At 41.2% G+C, this 13,255-nt stretch overlaps 1 protein-coding gene across 6 annotated transcripts in view; it reads left to right on the top strand.

The window, feature by feature from the left end:
* Positions 1-7,689, top strand: part of LOC147026391 (otoferlin-like) — a 241,570-nt gene extending 233,881 nt beyond the window's left edge. For 3 of the 6 annotated variants that reach the window (XM_085881790.1, XM_085881793.1, XM_085881789.1), the window contains one exon: positions 5,631-7,689. In XM_085881790.1, the coding sequence (XP_085737916.1) occupies positions 5,631-5,814 (184 nt within the window). In that variant the 3' untranslated portion in view covers positions 5,815-7,689. The other 3 variants (XM_085881794.1, XM_085881792.1, XM_085881791.1) reach the window with 2 other exon arrangements.
* The last annotated feature ends 5,566 nt before the right edge of the window (positions 7,690-13,255 follow it).

The following is a 13,255-nucleotide window of genomic DNA, read 5'->3' as shown; positions in this document are numbered from 1 at the left end:
CTGTCTTCAAACAAGGAAATGATGCCATTTGGCCCATTGCCATGGTGCACTCCCAGGTTAATTTCTGCTTCAGCTTTCAACATCAATCGTCTTGATGGTTTACTAAAGTCTAAATAACCCGATATTGATAGAAGAACCAAACTTGTATGCATCTGTATGTATATATATATATATATATATATATATATATATATATATATATATATATATATATATATATATATATATATACACATACATACATATATATCGAAACATGTGGAGTGCGATGAGCACTCCTGCGATCACCATTGGACCTAGTCCTACACAAAGTGTCACCTCCAGTCCGAAGGCCGAGGTCAACATTGTCCTCGGTCAACAAAAACAGACAAAAGAGGTCAACAAAAACAGACAGAAATTACATGGTCAACACCTGTTATACATCAAACAGAGCCGCCTATCCAGATTTCTTATTTGCCCTCAACACACAATGGGGATCGCGAGAGTGCTTTTCACACTCCACTTGTTTCGATTTACCCTCTGATGACATCACGTACCTTATGGTTGAATCGTTTGCATTAGCAGGAACAATCATCTGTGTGGCAGACAGATGGTTGCTTTGTGCAGATTATGCGGTTTTACCATGCGAGACATAATCCGTGGCGATGCTCACCATAACAGTCAGGAGGTGTGTCTGATGTATAAACGACGAATGTGGTCATCATTGGTTAGATATTTACTGGTATGCTGTCCTGATAAGGGCAAATAAGCCTGAAATCCAGATCGGTGGTTCCTTTTGATGTTAAACTGATGTTGACTAGATAATCTTTGTTTGACAGTCGCCAGGCTGAGGCCTTCCGATTGGAGGTGATGCTTTGGTGTAGAATTATGTCCAATGGGGATCGTGGGAGTGCTCGTCACATTCCACATGCTTCGATTTACCTGCCAATCACATCATGCGCTTTCTTGTTGAATGGTTTGCATTTGTGGGAACAATCGTCTGGGGGTGGACAGATGCTTGCTCTGTGCAGATGATGCAGTTTTACCATGTGAGAAATAATCCATGGCGATGCTCACCATAACAGTCAGGTGTTGCGTCTGATGTATAAACGACGAATGTGTGGTCATCATTGGTTAAATATTTAATAGTATGCCATCTTGATGAGGGCAAATAAGCCTGAAATCCAGAAAGTTGGCTCCGTTTGATGTTTAACTGATGTTGACCATGTAATCTTTGTCTGTTTGATAGAGTCGCCAGAATGAGACCTCTGTGCCGGAGGTGACGCAATGTCCCTTGGGGATCAGGGGAGTGCTCGTCACACTCCACATGTTTCGATATATAGATATGTATATATTATAACAGTCCACGTGGATCTGACCCAGTTGCTTTGGTTTGAATCCGGTGAGTCGCTGAGCGACCACATCATTCCTCTGCCGCAGACTTCTCACGTCCAAGTTCAAGTTGCCAAGTGGTAGGGAGTCCTGCGATTAATGAGTGACGTGCCAAGGCAATCATGGGATACGTCTTATCTGTGGCTGAGCTTACCAATGATTTGCATGATACCGTGAACTCTGACGGTACCAGACCATGACTAATTGCTATCGTAAACAGATTCCTTTCGTCGCCAGATTAAACCGTCGCGAGCAAGCAGGATGAGCCGGAGACCAATTCAGATTTTCCAAGTGTATTATGTAAAAATAAGCACATATGTACACCAACAATCACAATAATAATCCGCAATCAAGAAACAGACAAGTGGTGGACAGGAACCTTAATTACCAATGCTTTTGGTCTTCAGACAAACACGAGAGAAGACAAAGGACACAGTGGGACAGCAGAGTTATTAAGCCAAACCTGGTAAGTTGTGTGGCAGGAGAACTTCCCAAAAGACTGCAAAGGGGGTGGGGGAGGAGGAGCATGGTCCCATAAAAAGGGTGTGCCGCTCTGAGTACAAGGCGTGGCTTCTCTCCTCTCTCGAGCTCGCTCCAGAGCACAGCCTTCAGCATCGAGCTTCCGGAGTTCTCCTCCTATTTCCTGTCAGCCCAGGCCTTTAGAGACTGTCCGACTGATGTCACAGATGATGATTCATTCCTCTCCCCTCACGTTTGCCAATGGTCCATGCCCCGACCTGTCGGTAGACGGGACTTATGCCTTTCACCATCTTGAGTCACAGGCGGGCCTCCTTGCAACCCCTTTTCCTGCCTAAACTCGGTGTTATGGCCAACTGCAGTGCAAAAACGTCACATTTAGACAGAAAACATAGGATCACTTGAATGGCACTCAGTAGAGCATAAACTTCCACTGGGATTAACAGTTTAGGATTTGCATCCTACTGATAGGCTGGATCTGCACCCGGATCTTCAGGCCTAAGTCACATTTGCCACGGCGGCTGTGGGGTCTCCAAAATCTACGGCCACTAGCAATTATACGGTGGCCGCAGTATTTCTACGGTCACACAATGTAGCAGTCACATGTTTTTATTTTTCGGGTAGCCGCACGGCGAATTTATAAATTGTGGAGAGCGAAAACGTGGGGGGTGCCGCACGGTCTTTGATATGATGTCGCACAGTGACCTTAGGGCGTTCCTGTGACGGCCATAGAATTTTCAAGGCAGATGCAAGGCGACCGCAAGGCGACCGCAGGGGGGCCCTAAGGCGAACGTGCAGCCAGACGGACGGTAACGAGTGGGTTCTTTTTTAACCAGTTCTTTTGTTTCGGCTTGTCGAATTGCTACGGTGAATGTAGAAGTGAAAAAAGTTATAACTCCGCACTATAATTCCACGGTGACCCTACGGCCTGTAAAATATAGCCATGCGGCGTAGGGCCACCCTGAAGCCACCTCAGAAACTCTGCGGCCGCCGCACGTTTCTGTCCATTCAGAGGGCGTACGGCCGCCATATCCTCGCCGTAGAGCAAATGTGACTTAGGCCTAACTGGTATCTAATTGGCTTGTTCTTGTCACCAAAGTGGCCTAAGTTACCTATAATTGCTAGTGGCCGTAGATTTTGGAGACTCCACGGCCGCCATGCCAAATGTGACTTAGGCCTAACCAACTCATACACAACTTTTTGAAATATCACGCTATGCAGTATATCATTTTTGGTGCCATCTCTCGATTGTGAAGATCACTTTAAAAATTAAAAAAATCTTACATCCAGATCCATATCTGGATCTTCACCAAAACCCATTCATCCTTGTCACCGAACCTGCCCACCAAGTTTAATCCGAATCAGTGCCCATTCCCTTAATCAGTTGTCCGAATCTGTTTCATCCAAATTTCCAACCTTTTGAGATATCGTGTTACATATTGTTTTAAACCCTATTACTCAATGGTGAAGAATCACTTAAAACATTCTCGTAGCCGGATCTGGATCTTAAACAAAATCGAATCAATTCGTTCTTGTCACACACCTGACCTGTCCACCAAATCTGTCCATAACTTTTTGAGATATCCTTCTCACAGACAACCAGACAAACAGAGAGGGGTGAAAACATAACCTCCACCCACCTTCGATGGCACAGGCATAAACATCAAATAAGGGCTCACAGGAATGAGGAATTTTAGACACACACAATGGAGTGGGTCTGAGGTTTGTAACCGTCCTAATTAGTGATGCATATCGAAAATGACATTTAATTGTTTTACGATTATTTGAAATACTCAATAAGTGTCTAACTATGCTATATTAAGCATTTATAAACTCCTTTAGTGATCATTTCCGCAACAATATGTATATATATATATATATATATATATATATATATATATATATATATATATATATATATATATATATATATATATATATATATATATATATATATATATATATATATATTAATGCCATATAGTGGTTTCGGTACATTTTGATTTGTGTACGATGTGGTGTCATCTTGGCCAAATGGCTGAATCAATGAATCAACTGAATTTCACTGAGAATTCTAAATCCTAAAGGGGGCATAAAGTAATTATGTTAACTTGCGTGGGGATGGGGTTTTGCATTCGCTTGTGTGGTGTGTCTGTCTGTCTGTCTGTCTGTTTTTTCTGTCTGTTCATGCCATAACGTTTTTACCATTTGAGCTTTTGTCATCAAGTTTCCAACAAACCTTCATTATGAGAATATGGAGAACACCAAATAATAAATTTAATCTTTTTTTTTAGTTGTTTTCATCAAGTTTATTTTGTGTCCAAACCAGATGTGGATGGGCTTTGCATTTTCTGATGCTTTCTGGTTCATCCCTTGCTTTTTGTTGGTGAGATAACCCTGGTGTTGGCTTAGCAGTTTAGATGGCTGGCTTGGGATCCTAGGGTCCTAGGTTTGAGCCCTGTCGACTGCTGAATTAACGCTAGGCGGGGTTGATTTAGCTTGCCATCCTTCCGAGGTTGGTGAAGTGAGTGCCAGTGTATTGGTAATCGGAGCATTGCATCAGTGGCATAGCTGTGTCCCTAACCAATGATGCAACCAGCAGCCACAAGGCTGCACACGAGTGTGTGTGTGTGTGTGTGTGTGTGTGTGTGTGTGTGTGTGTGTGTGCGTGTGCGTGTGCGTGTGCGTGTGTCTGTGCACGAAATTGCTACTTTCCGATCTACCTGGTTTTGTGTTTGATTCCTGATAAAGTAAGTTACAATTACAAGTCGTTGTGGTCCCTGTACTTATCATAGCATTGTTTCGTAAAACACCAATTCCTAGAGAGAGGACATAAATCTGGCCTACCCAATCGATGATTATGTAGACATCGAATATCCGAGGGTATCTTTCCAAAAATACAATACACCTTTATGCTTGTACCATGGTCACATAAAGTTTGCTCTTGTATTATATCAAATGAATGGACATATCAAAATCTGAATTTGGATTGTTATTGTTGTTGTTATTTTGCCCTTCGTAGACGTCCACTGGTATTTGGTAAAATATGGCTTAAGAAATCGGATGTATACGTATGTAAGACAGGGCTTTGTTTCTTTTGACATCCTTGTACTGTACATCCTTTATTTATATTTTAAAATGTAAATATAAAGTGCAAGTTTCTGACCACCGATTATCCCCTGATTCCATGAAATCCTGCAATAGTTCTTAAATGTTTCTTCTGACATGTTTTCCTGGTGCTTCTCTAATCTATTCTCTCCTTCCTATCATCACACGCTGCCTGGGACAGTCGGCCAGACACTTCTTTCCTCTGGTTTCTCAACCCATTGAAATCCTTTCGCTATTTTATTTGCTTTCGTTACAAATGGCTGATTACCAAAATATTCGTCTTTGTGTTAATTATTGCTCTTCTTGTCATGTTTGTTTATAACTTGCCAGGGTATACAGCCAAGAGGCTGTTGGGTGCATGACGCGACTCGCTTGTCGTCCCTGGTTTCCCTGCGTCGATTTTGCTCGGCTTTTCATGTCCTTGTCTTTCTCTCAACTACCTCTACATCTCACTGCATTGTATTCGCCTGTTTACTTCCCCCTCCTGCATGCCGAATCATTTTGGTTAGAATCTGGACTGCCATCTGTTTACATTTAAAATGTAGTAACATATGAAGCACATTTTACATGATCTAAAGTGCATCGTTCGAAGCCAGTGGTTTAAATACTATTTCATGAAAAAAAAATCTGCATTTTACCATTGATTCATCCCATTCCCTCGATGTCTCGTACAGCCGTCCCAACTCCTCCATCAACTGGTTCCTCAACCCCATGAAGTCTTTGGCGCTTGTGATCTGGCGTAACTATAAGTGGTACATTTTCGGTGCCATCTTTATCATCATCCTGGTGGTCTTCATCGTTTTACTGATGTACACGCTACCCGGTGCGATCTCCAACAACATTTTAGTCACGGGCTGAACTTTTGTGCTTCAAAGCTGTGCTTGGGGACACTGTAGATAGGATGTGCACATTCACACGCTCTCCAACTTTGAAATCGTTCATCATGTGGAAGCTTATCCCGAAGGTTGCAGAAAGTACAAGGGGGAATTGATACATGACATCATGTCCACTTTGACCTTTATTATGCTTCAGTTGTGTTGGTGGTGAGGATCTTGTAAATTCTTAGATCTAAACAAGACTGACCTCGTTTTGAAAAAGACAGGAGTATGATGAGTTTTTCATCTTGGGAACTCGTTTCGGCATTTGAAATATAAATATAAAGTGCAATTTTGTGTGTTGTTTGATACTGAACTTACATGGTCCCTTGATCTGTGCAGCCATATTCTACCTGCCTTTTCTTGGAAACAGCTAAGCACAAGTTTTGAATGGATAACACAGGTTTTACTTTTTTACACATACAAAATAAGCTGGGTTTACTCAGAGACTTTTAACTATGTAAATAAAAAAGGGAACAGCATCTCTGGGTTTATAACAGATTTTCCATACATTGTATGCAATCAAATTTTACATCATAGGAAACATTGTTGACAGGATAGCTCAGAGGTAGCACACTCACCTTCAAGCTGTTCCGTCTGAGTTATATTCCCAACCTAACTATAGACTATAACCCTCGTGCTTCGCAGGAAGAGTGTTGCATCACTGAATGCTCCGTCCGTCCATCGTATGGACGTTAAACCGGGCGTCCCGTCTGCTGGTAGACGTTAAAGATCCCACGATGTCTTTCGCAAGAGTACTGTGTTCAAACGACAAACACCTGCCCAAAAAATGTGGGGCACGACACAAGTGGCACAGCCGCACCTGCTAGAAATGATGCAACCAGGAACCAGATGTTGCACATTTATAAATGACCGAATGAATGAATGAGAAAGCATGTTAGTGTTAAAATGTCACATTTGCACAATCATACTATACTGACTGAGACAATTACATTTGAAGTGTAGATTACAATATGATAGCATGTGGACGTTTTGATTTTCATACCTTTTTTTTGAGTCGGACAACATTTTTTTAAAGTCCTAGAGCTACAACACGGACACAGTCACAAAGTTAGCTTTTTGCGAGGTGAACCAACAAGTGCACAATTTTGATTTTGGTATTTGAACTTCATACAACATGAACGGGGTTTCCTTCGCTTCGTTTCAAATGGTACAAAGTTTTCTGTCCCTAACAGCAGAACAACCAACAGAATTTGGAATGAGGTGTGCAAGACCATATGCAGTGGATATTACCGAGGTGTATCCCTTTACACTTCTACCATGTGCTCTTTGCTTTCAATCGTCATTTGCCAAAGCTTTGTTTTTGCTGAATTGGATTTCAAAGAAATCTATCCACACTCGTGTTTTTGATAATGATGAATTTAGTGCAGGTTTTACCAACAGGTTAATGCTTTCATATGATTATTAAATTGCCATTGCTTAATACGGGGTATTGTTGGGTTTCCTTTATTTCCCGGTTTGTTTTATAGTTTTGCCATTGGATGGAACACACACTTTCAGTTTGACTGGTATTCTATAGATATAATAATATATGGACAGAGGGAGATTGTGTTTGTCGTTGTTTGCACAAGATTTATACCTCTTCATAATTTTAATAAAGTACAAATCTCTGTCCGTTTGTACTGGATAGTACAGAGAGTTATAATCATTTACACTTGTACTGTGTGCGCTTTGCTTTCAATTTCCAAAGTGCGGGTCATGTGACCACACTGGGGAACTTGTGATTGTGCCATTGCAAGAAAGTGCAAAGATCTGAGGATTTGCTCTGTGCTCTGGGGAGTTTTCATGTGATTTTTTTTTGTTTTGCAAAATGTTTAAATAAACATTTGGATATTCATTATTGATGTTATAAATTCACTGCTGCGCTATGATATATCACAACACGTAACAACAGCAAAAGAAACCAAACTCCCAAAGAGCACGTGCACACGTGTGCGCGCACTCACACACGCACTCACACACACACACACACACACACACACACACACACACACACACACACACACACACACACACACCACACACACACACACACACATACATTGACCATCGATACAAAACCAGGTGAGAAAGAGATACCAGGCAGGAAAGTTCCAGTTTTCAATGGGGACCACAGCTCATGAAGGCAGGATGTGCCACAAGTCCCATTCAGCAGCTGATTCATGAGGACTGTCTGACTTGACTTTACTCACTCCACCTCGCTTGTTCACTCCCCTCGTCCCCCTGAGTCATCCATGTTAGATCCTCACGAATCACTCGTCACCAACGCTTCATGTCATTGTCACAGCATAACCAGATGGTGCTGATCCTGATCCAATTGGCACCTTGGCCGTAAAGCAACCAAAGCTTTTTCCTCTTCCCCAAAGCGTGAGGGGAGAGGGGAGGGGTGGGTAAGCATGCGGTGGCATAGATGATGCATTTCTCTCTTGCCTGGTTCCTACCAACTATTAAGAGGATTGAATATTTAATGTGTCATAATTACTGATTTACACCTTGCAGGTAAGTGTTGGAAAATGTGCTTGTCATTCCCCCCCTTTCAGTCTATAGCATGACCACAGGCTGTTGGAACTCAGCTTCCTTAGTATTTGTCAGATATCATCACAAACACAGTAGCCACCAAGGGTGCTCAGGTAGCAAACCTGAAAATACACAATGATGTTTGAGTATCAAAACATCAAGACTGCACTCTTTACAGGAAAACAAAAAAAAATGAACATACACATGGACTTATTAATAAAATAACTTATGAAAACAGATTATAGTTTGAAGTGGCTATTTTTATAAATGTAAAAATTCTAATTTTTGCTTGTGGAAAAAGAAACCAGGAACAATCGCCATTTACTTTTGTAAAACGACATCTTCCACAAGCCTTTGGCACCGTTCCACCAGTTATTCCTCAGCAATGCACAAGCATTGGAAGGATGTCTTCGCTTCCTCTGCACTAACACTTTTGCTTGAGGCAGCTATCTTTCTGCAAATTGAGAGACACTCTCTGGTTCTCCACAATTGTTTTCAACTTCAGTAAGACATTGATCTGGAAGGTTGTAGGGAAAAAGATGCGTAAAAGACCACCAATTCCAAATCATGAAGGTAATTCACATCAAATAATTTACTAAATAGGTTCTAAAGACTTACTCTGGACAAAGGAGTGCAGTCATATTAAAGGACTTCCCATTGGTCCCCTTTTTATCCCCTATGGAGTTCATCGAACATCTGTGGGATTGATGAAGTGCCCTAAATCTCTGTTTACCTCCATGCTGGAGTTCAATATCAAAATATTCTCAGGCATCAGGATGGAGTAAAATAAGAATAAATTTGCAATTATAATTTATACATTTGTTCACTCCAGAGTCCAGTCAATGATGAGTCTATATATAATAACAACTTGCGGGGTATGCTTACACATTGTGTGTAATCCGACAGTACTATATCCACGACTATGTACTTTGGTGTAGGACTACGTCCCGTGGAGATCGGGGGAGTGGACGTCACACTCCACTTGTTTCGATTTGCCTGCCGATCAATCGTATCACGTGCCTTCTGGTTGAATAGTTTGCATTAGCAGGAACAATCACCTGGGTGGCAGACAGATGGTTGCTTTGTGCAGATTATGTGGTTTTTCCATGTGAGACATAATCCGCGGTGATGCTCACCATTACAATCAGGAGGTGCATCTGATGTATAAACGACGAATGTGGTCATCATTGCTTAGGTATTTAATCGGTATACCATCCTGATAAGGGCAAATATGCCCGAAATACGGATAGGTGGCTTCATTTGATGTTTAACTGATGTTGACCATATAATTGTTGTCTGTCTGACAGTCACTGGGCTGAGGCCTCTGTGTTGGAAGCGACGCTTTGGTATAGTACACTGTGTCCAACGGGGATCGGGGGAGTGCACACGAGAAGGGTGCGGCCGTGGTTTTTACAAATGGGTGTCCGAGCATAGCACCTGCTGGCTCACGCGAGGACCCCTTTGCTTGGATTTACCTCATGAATGGAGAAAAAAAAGAATAGAAATGAGTTCAGAGATTTCATCAGACCAAACTATGAGATTTACACAACACACTTCTTGTCTAGTTCGACCCACTAGACAAGAAGGAAGGGACTATCTGAACGTACATTAATGAAATAACTGTCTGGGGACCACTCTATGTTGGCTGCCATTGGTGTTGGAGGGATGCAGTTTCTAGAACTGCAACAATATATATATATATATATATATATATATATATATATATATATATATATATATATATATAATATATATATATATATATATATATATATATATATATATATATATATATATATATATATATATATATATATATATATATATATATATATATATATATACTAGCAGAATACCTGGCAATGCCCAGGCTGAAAAGTAGCTATCAATGGCCTAGAATTGTTCTTAATGAAGGCATATTCGGTTCAATAAAACACTTGGATTTTTGTGAAAAGTTTTCTTTCATGTAAGAAATGAAACGGTTTTCCACTACGTTTGTCGCAGTCTGGTGTGTAATGCACTGTGCTACAGATACGTGCTCAATGGAATAGTATATTTCCTAATTTAATTGTGTAAATGAGATATAGCTAATTCATGGATATTAAATAAGAACACAGGATTAAGTGAAAGTAAAAACAGTTTTATTTCATTTGAAACTATTTTTGAACTTCATATTTTATATTTTCTTCTTGAAATTCTTTAATTCCAAAATGAGTGGAAATCGGAGTGTTGGGAGGTAAACAACCCATGGAAATAAAATAATTCTTAAAACGTGTGGAAACTGGTGTGCCCAGAGGAAACCCGCACATCCAAATACTGGAACTGGCCAGGAGCAATACATGCAGCGATAAAGAAATGATATTAAGTTCCATGAAACATGATTGATATATATATATATATATATATATATATATATATATATATATATATATATATATATATATATATAAAATTTGTACTCACTTGGATTATAGTTGCGATGAGCCCCAGCTTATATGATATTAGATCTGTACCCAGCATAGCCTTGGGAATTCTGAACACTGTCATGTCAGCACCTCAGGATACACAATGTTTTTGGTTTTTTCCAGTTTTTCCAGTAGGGGCAGAAATAAGAGATTTTTGGAACTTCCATCTCTTGAGTATCCTCCATAAAATTGTCCATGAGCAAAACAGGATTCCTCAAGATACAGTCCAGCAACTTTGTCAATGTTTGCCCTTGGGATTTATTGATGGACGTGGCAAAACTTAGGCATACTGGAAACTAAAGTCTCCGAAATCGTAAGGGCACATCTGTTGGTATGAGTGGAATTCTAGGTATAATTGCATCCTCTCCTTTGGCGCACCCAGTGAGAATAGTAGCTTCGATTACATGTGGCATAAGCTTCTTAACCATCAGTCTTGTGCCATTGCATAGCCGCGGTTTTAAAAATTGTTGTAGTCGGATCCGGATCCGGATCTTCACCAAAATCGAATCATTTAATCCTTGCCACACACCTAACCTGCCCACCACATTTCATCTGAATCCATCCACAACTTTTTGGGATATCCTGCACACAGCTAAACAAAATGTTTGATATATTTTTAAATTTGGGGTTGCGTGCACTAGCCCAGAGACAAAGTAACTTCCTTGCGCTGGAATCACCATCATGGCTTCAGCAGTTATTGAGGTAGGTTGGGCTACAGTTTAACATTGTTTTGAGAGTTGAAGAAGCAGAAGAACAAGAGGAATAAGAAGGAGTACAAATTTGCGTTTTAACGATCTCTCCTTTTGGTACTTTAGCGATGTATCCTGGAGTCCTATAAATCTTGGTGGTTGAGAAAATGCTCGAAAATAAAAGGTATGGCTTTTTGTGGTATTTAGCCTCATTGTACATATCGAATACACTGTATCACGTGTGCTGTGGATGACGGGCATGACATCATGCGGAGGGAGGAGGAGTGGTTGGAGGCTGGAGTGATGGATTAAAGGGATCGCTCTTGATGCTCCTTGGCGTTGCGGCGTTTCTCTTGCTTCCTTCATATTGCAGATTACAACATTTTTAAATGCTTATGACTTCATTTGATAGCAGTTTATGAGCATATCATTGTGTACACATGTTTTTCCCCCCCCCCCCCCGTATCATCCCCTGATATTGAGTGATACCGTACTCCATGACACTCCTCACTATAAGTACTTTAGCTTCAAGCTCTTCCATGTTATTATTGAACTCCTGGCATTAGATTAAATTAATACTTTGTTGGTGGTGGGGTGAACTCGGTTGTGGGGTGAGGAAAGAACAAGCACAGACAGCACATTCAACATTTAATAATCGAGACTCGCAGATTGGAAGGGCACTCGGTAGAGCGCATCCCTCCACCAGGCTGAACAGTTTACGGTTTGTATCCCACTGATTGGCCTCATCTGGATCTGGACCTGAACCAAAAATCGAATCGGCTTGTTTTAGTCACACAACCAGGCCTGGTGTTGGCTTAGTGGTTAGGGTGGCGGCTTGGGGTCCTTGAGTCCGAGGGTCCTGAGTTCAAGCCCCGTTTGCCGCTGAATTAAAAAAACACACCAGGAGGTTGACTCAGCCTGTCATCCTTCCGAGTTCGGCAAAATGAGTACCAGTGTACTGGTAAGGGGGACACTGCATCAGCGGCATAGCCGTGTCCCAACCAATGATGCAGAGAGAGAGAACGAACCAAACTGTCCACCAAGTTTCGTCCGAATCCGTCCACAACTTTTTGAGACGTGCGACACAGACAGGCAAGACAAATGCACAAAGACAGACTGACACAGGTGAAAACATCACCCCGTCTCCCTTCGGTGGGGAGATAATAACAACCACTGCACGGGGATCCATCACGGGGACCCATAGCTCAGCCACCTACCATTCCTGCTGTTGGTACCTTTTATTTCTTTTTTCATGTAATATTAAATGTGGATTTCTTTGGAATTTTTAGATCCTCGTGGAGGATCTCTAAGTCTGACTCACGTTGTTGTTCTTGTGGACTTTTTTGTTTTACAGCCTACAGTTTTCATCGAAACTTCCTGAAACTTGACATGCATATGTAAAAATACCCTGCGCAGACAGTAACGATCTCCGATTTTGGAAATTCCTCCGAGAAAAAAAGTTATGACGTCAAAATATCTCCTCAAATGGAAATCGCCAGACATTATCTCCGAAACTTGGCAAGCTTTTTGAATTCTGTTTGCGGGAATCGAACAGGGCATTAGCAGAGATGAATTACCGCACATATGATACTATGACGTCATATCAATTTTTATGACGTCATTCCTATTTTTTGACTTTTTTTGTTTCACAACCCAGAGTTTTCATCGGATATTCGTGAAACTTGCCATGTATATGCAGAAAGCCCACGCGCAGGCAGGAACCATCTCCGAT

Source organism: Eptatretus burgeri, chromosome 5, assembly GCF_056783735.1.
Source record: "Eptatretus burgeri isolate ZD-2024b chromosome 5, Ebu_testis_v1, whole genome shotgun sequence".
Taxonomy (NCBI): Eukaryota; Metazoa; Chordata; class Myxini; order Myxiniformes; family Myxinidae; genus Eptatretus; species Eptatretus burgeri.
The sequence above is the reverse complement of the archived record's forward strand: the minus strand, read 5'-3'. Positions and strand labels throughout refer to the sequence as shown.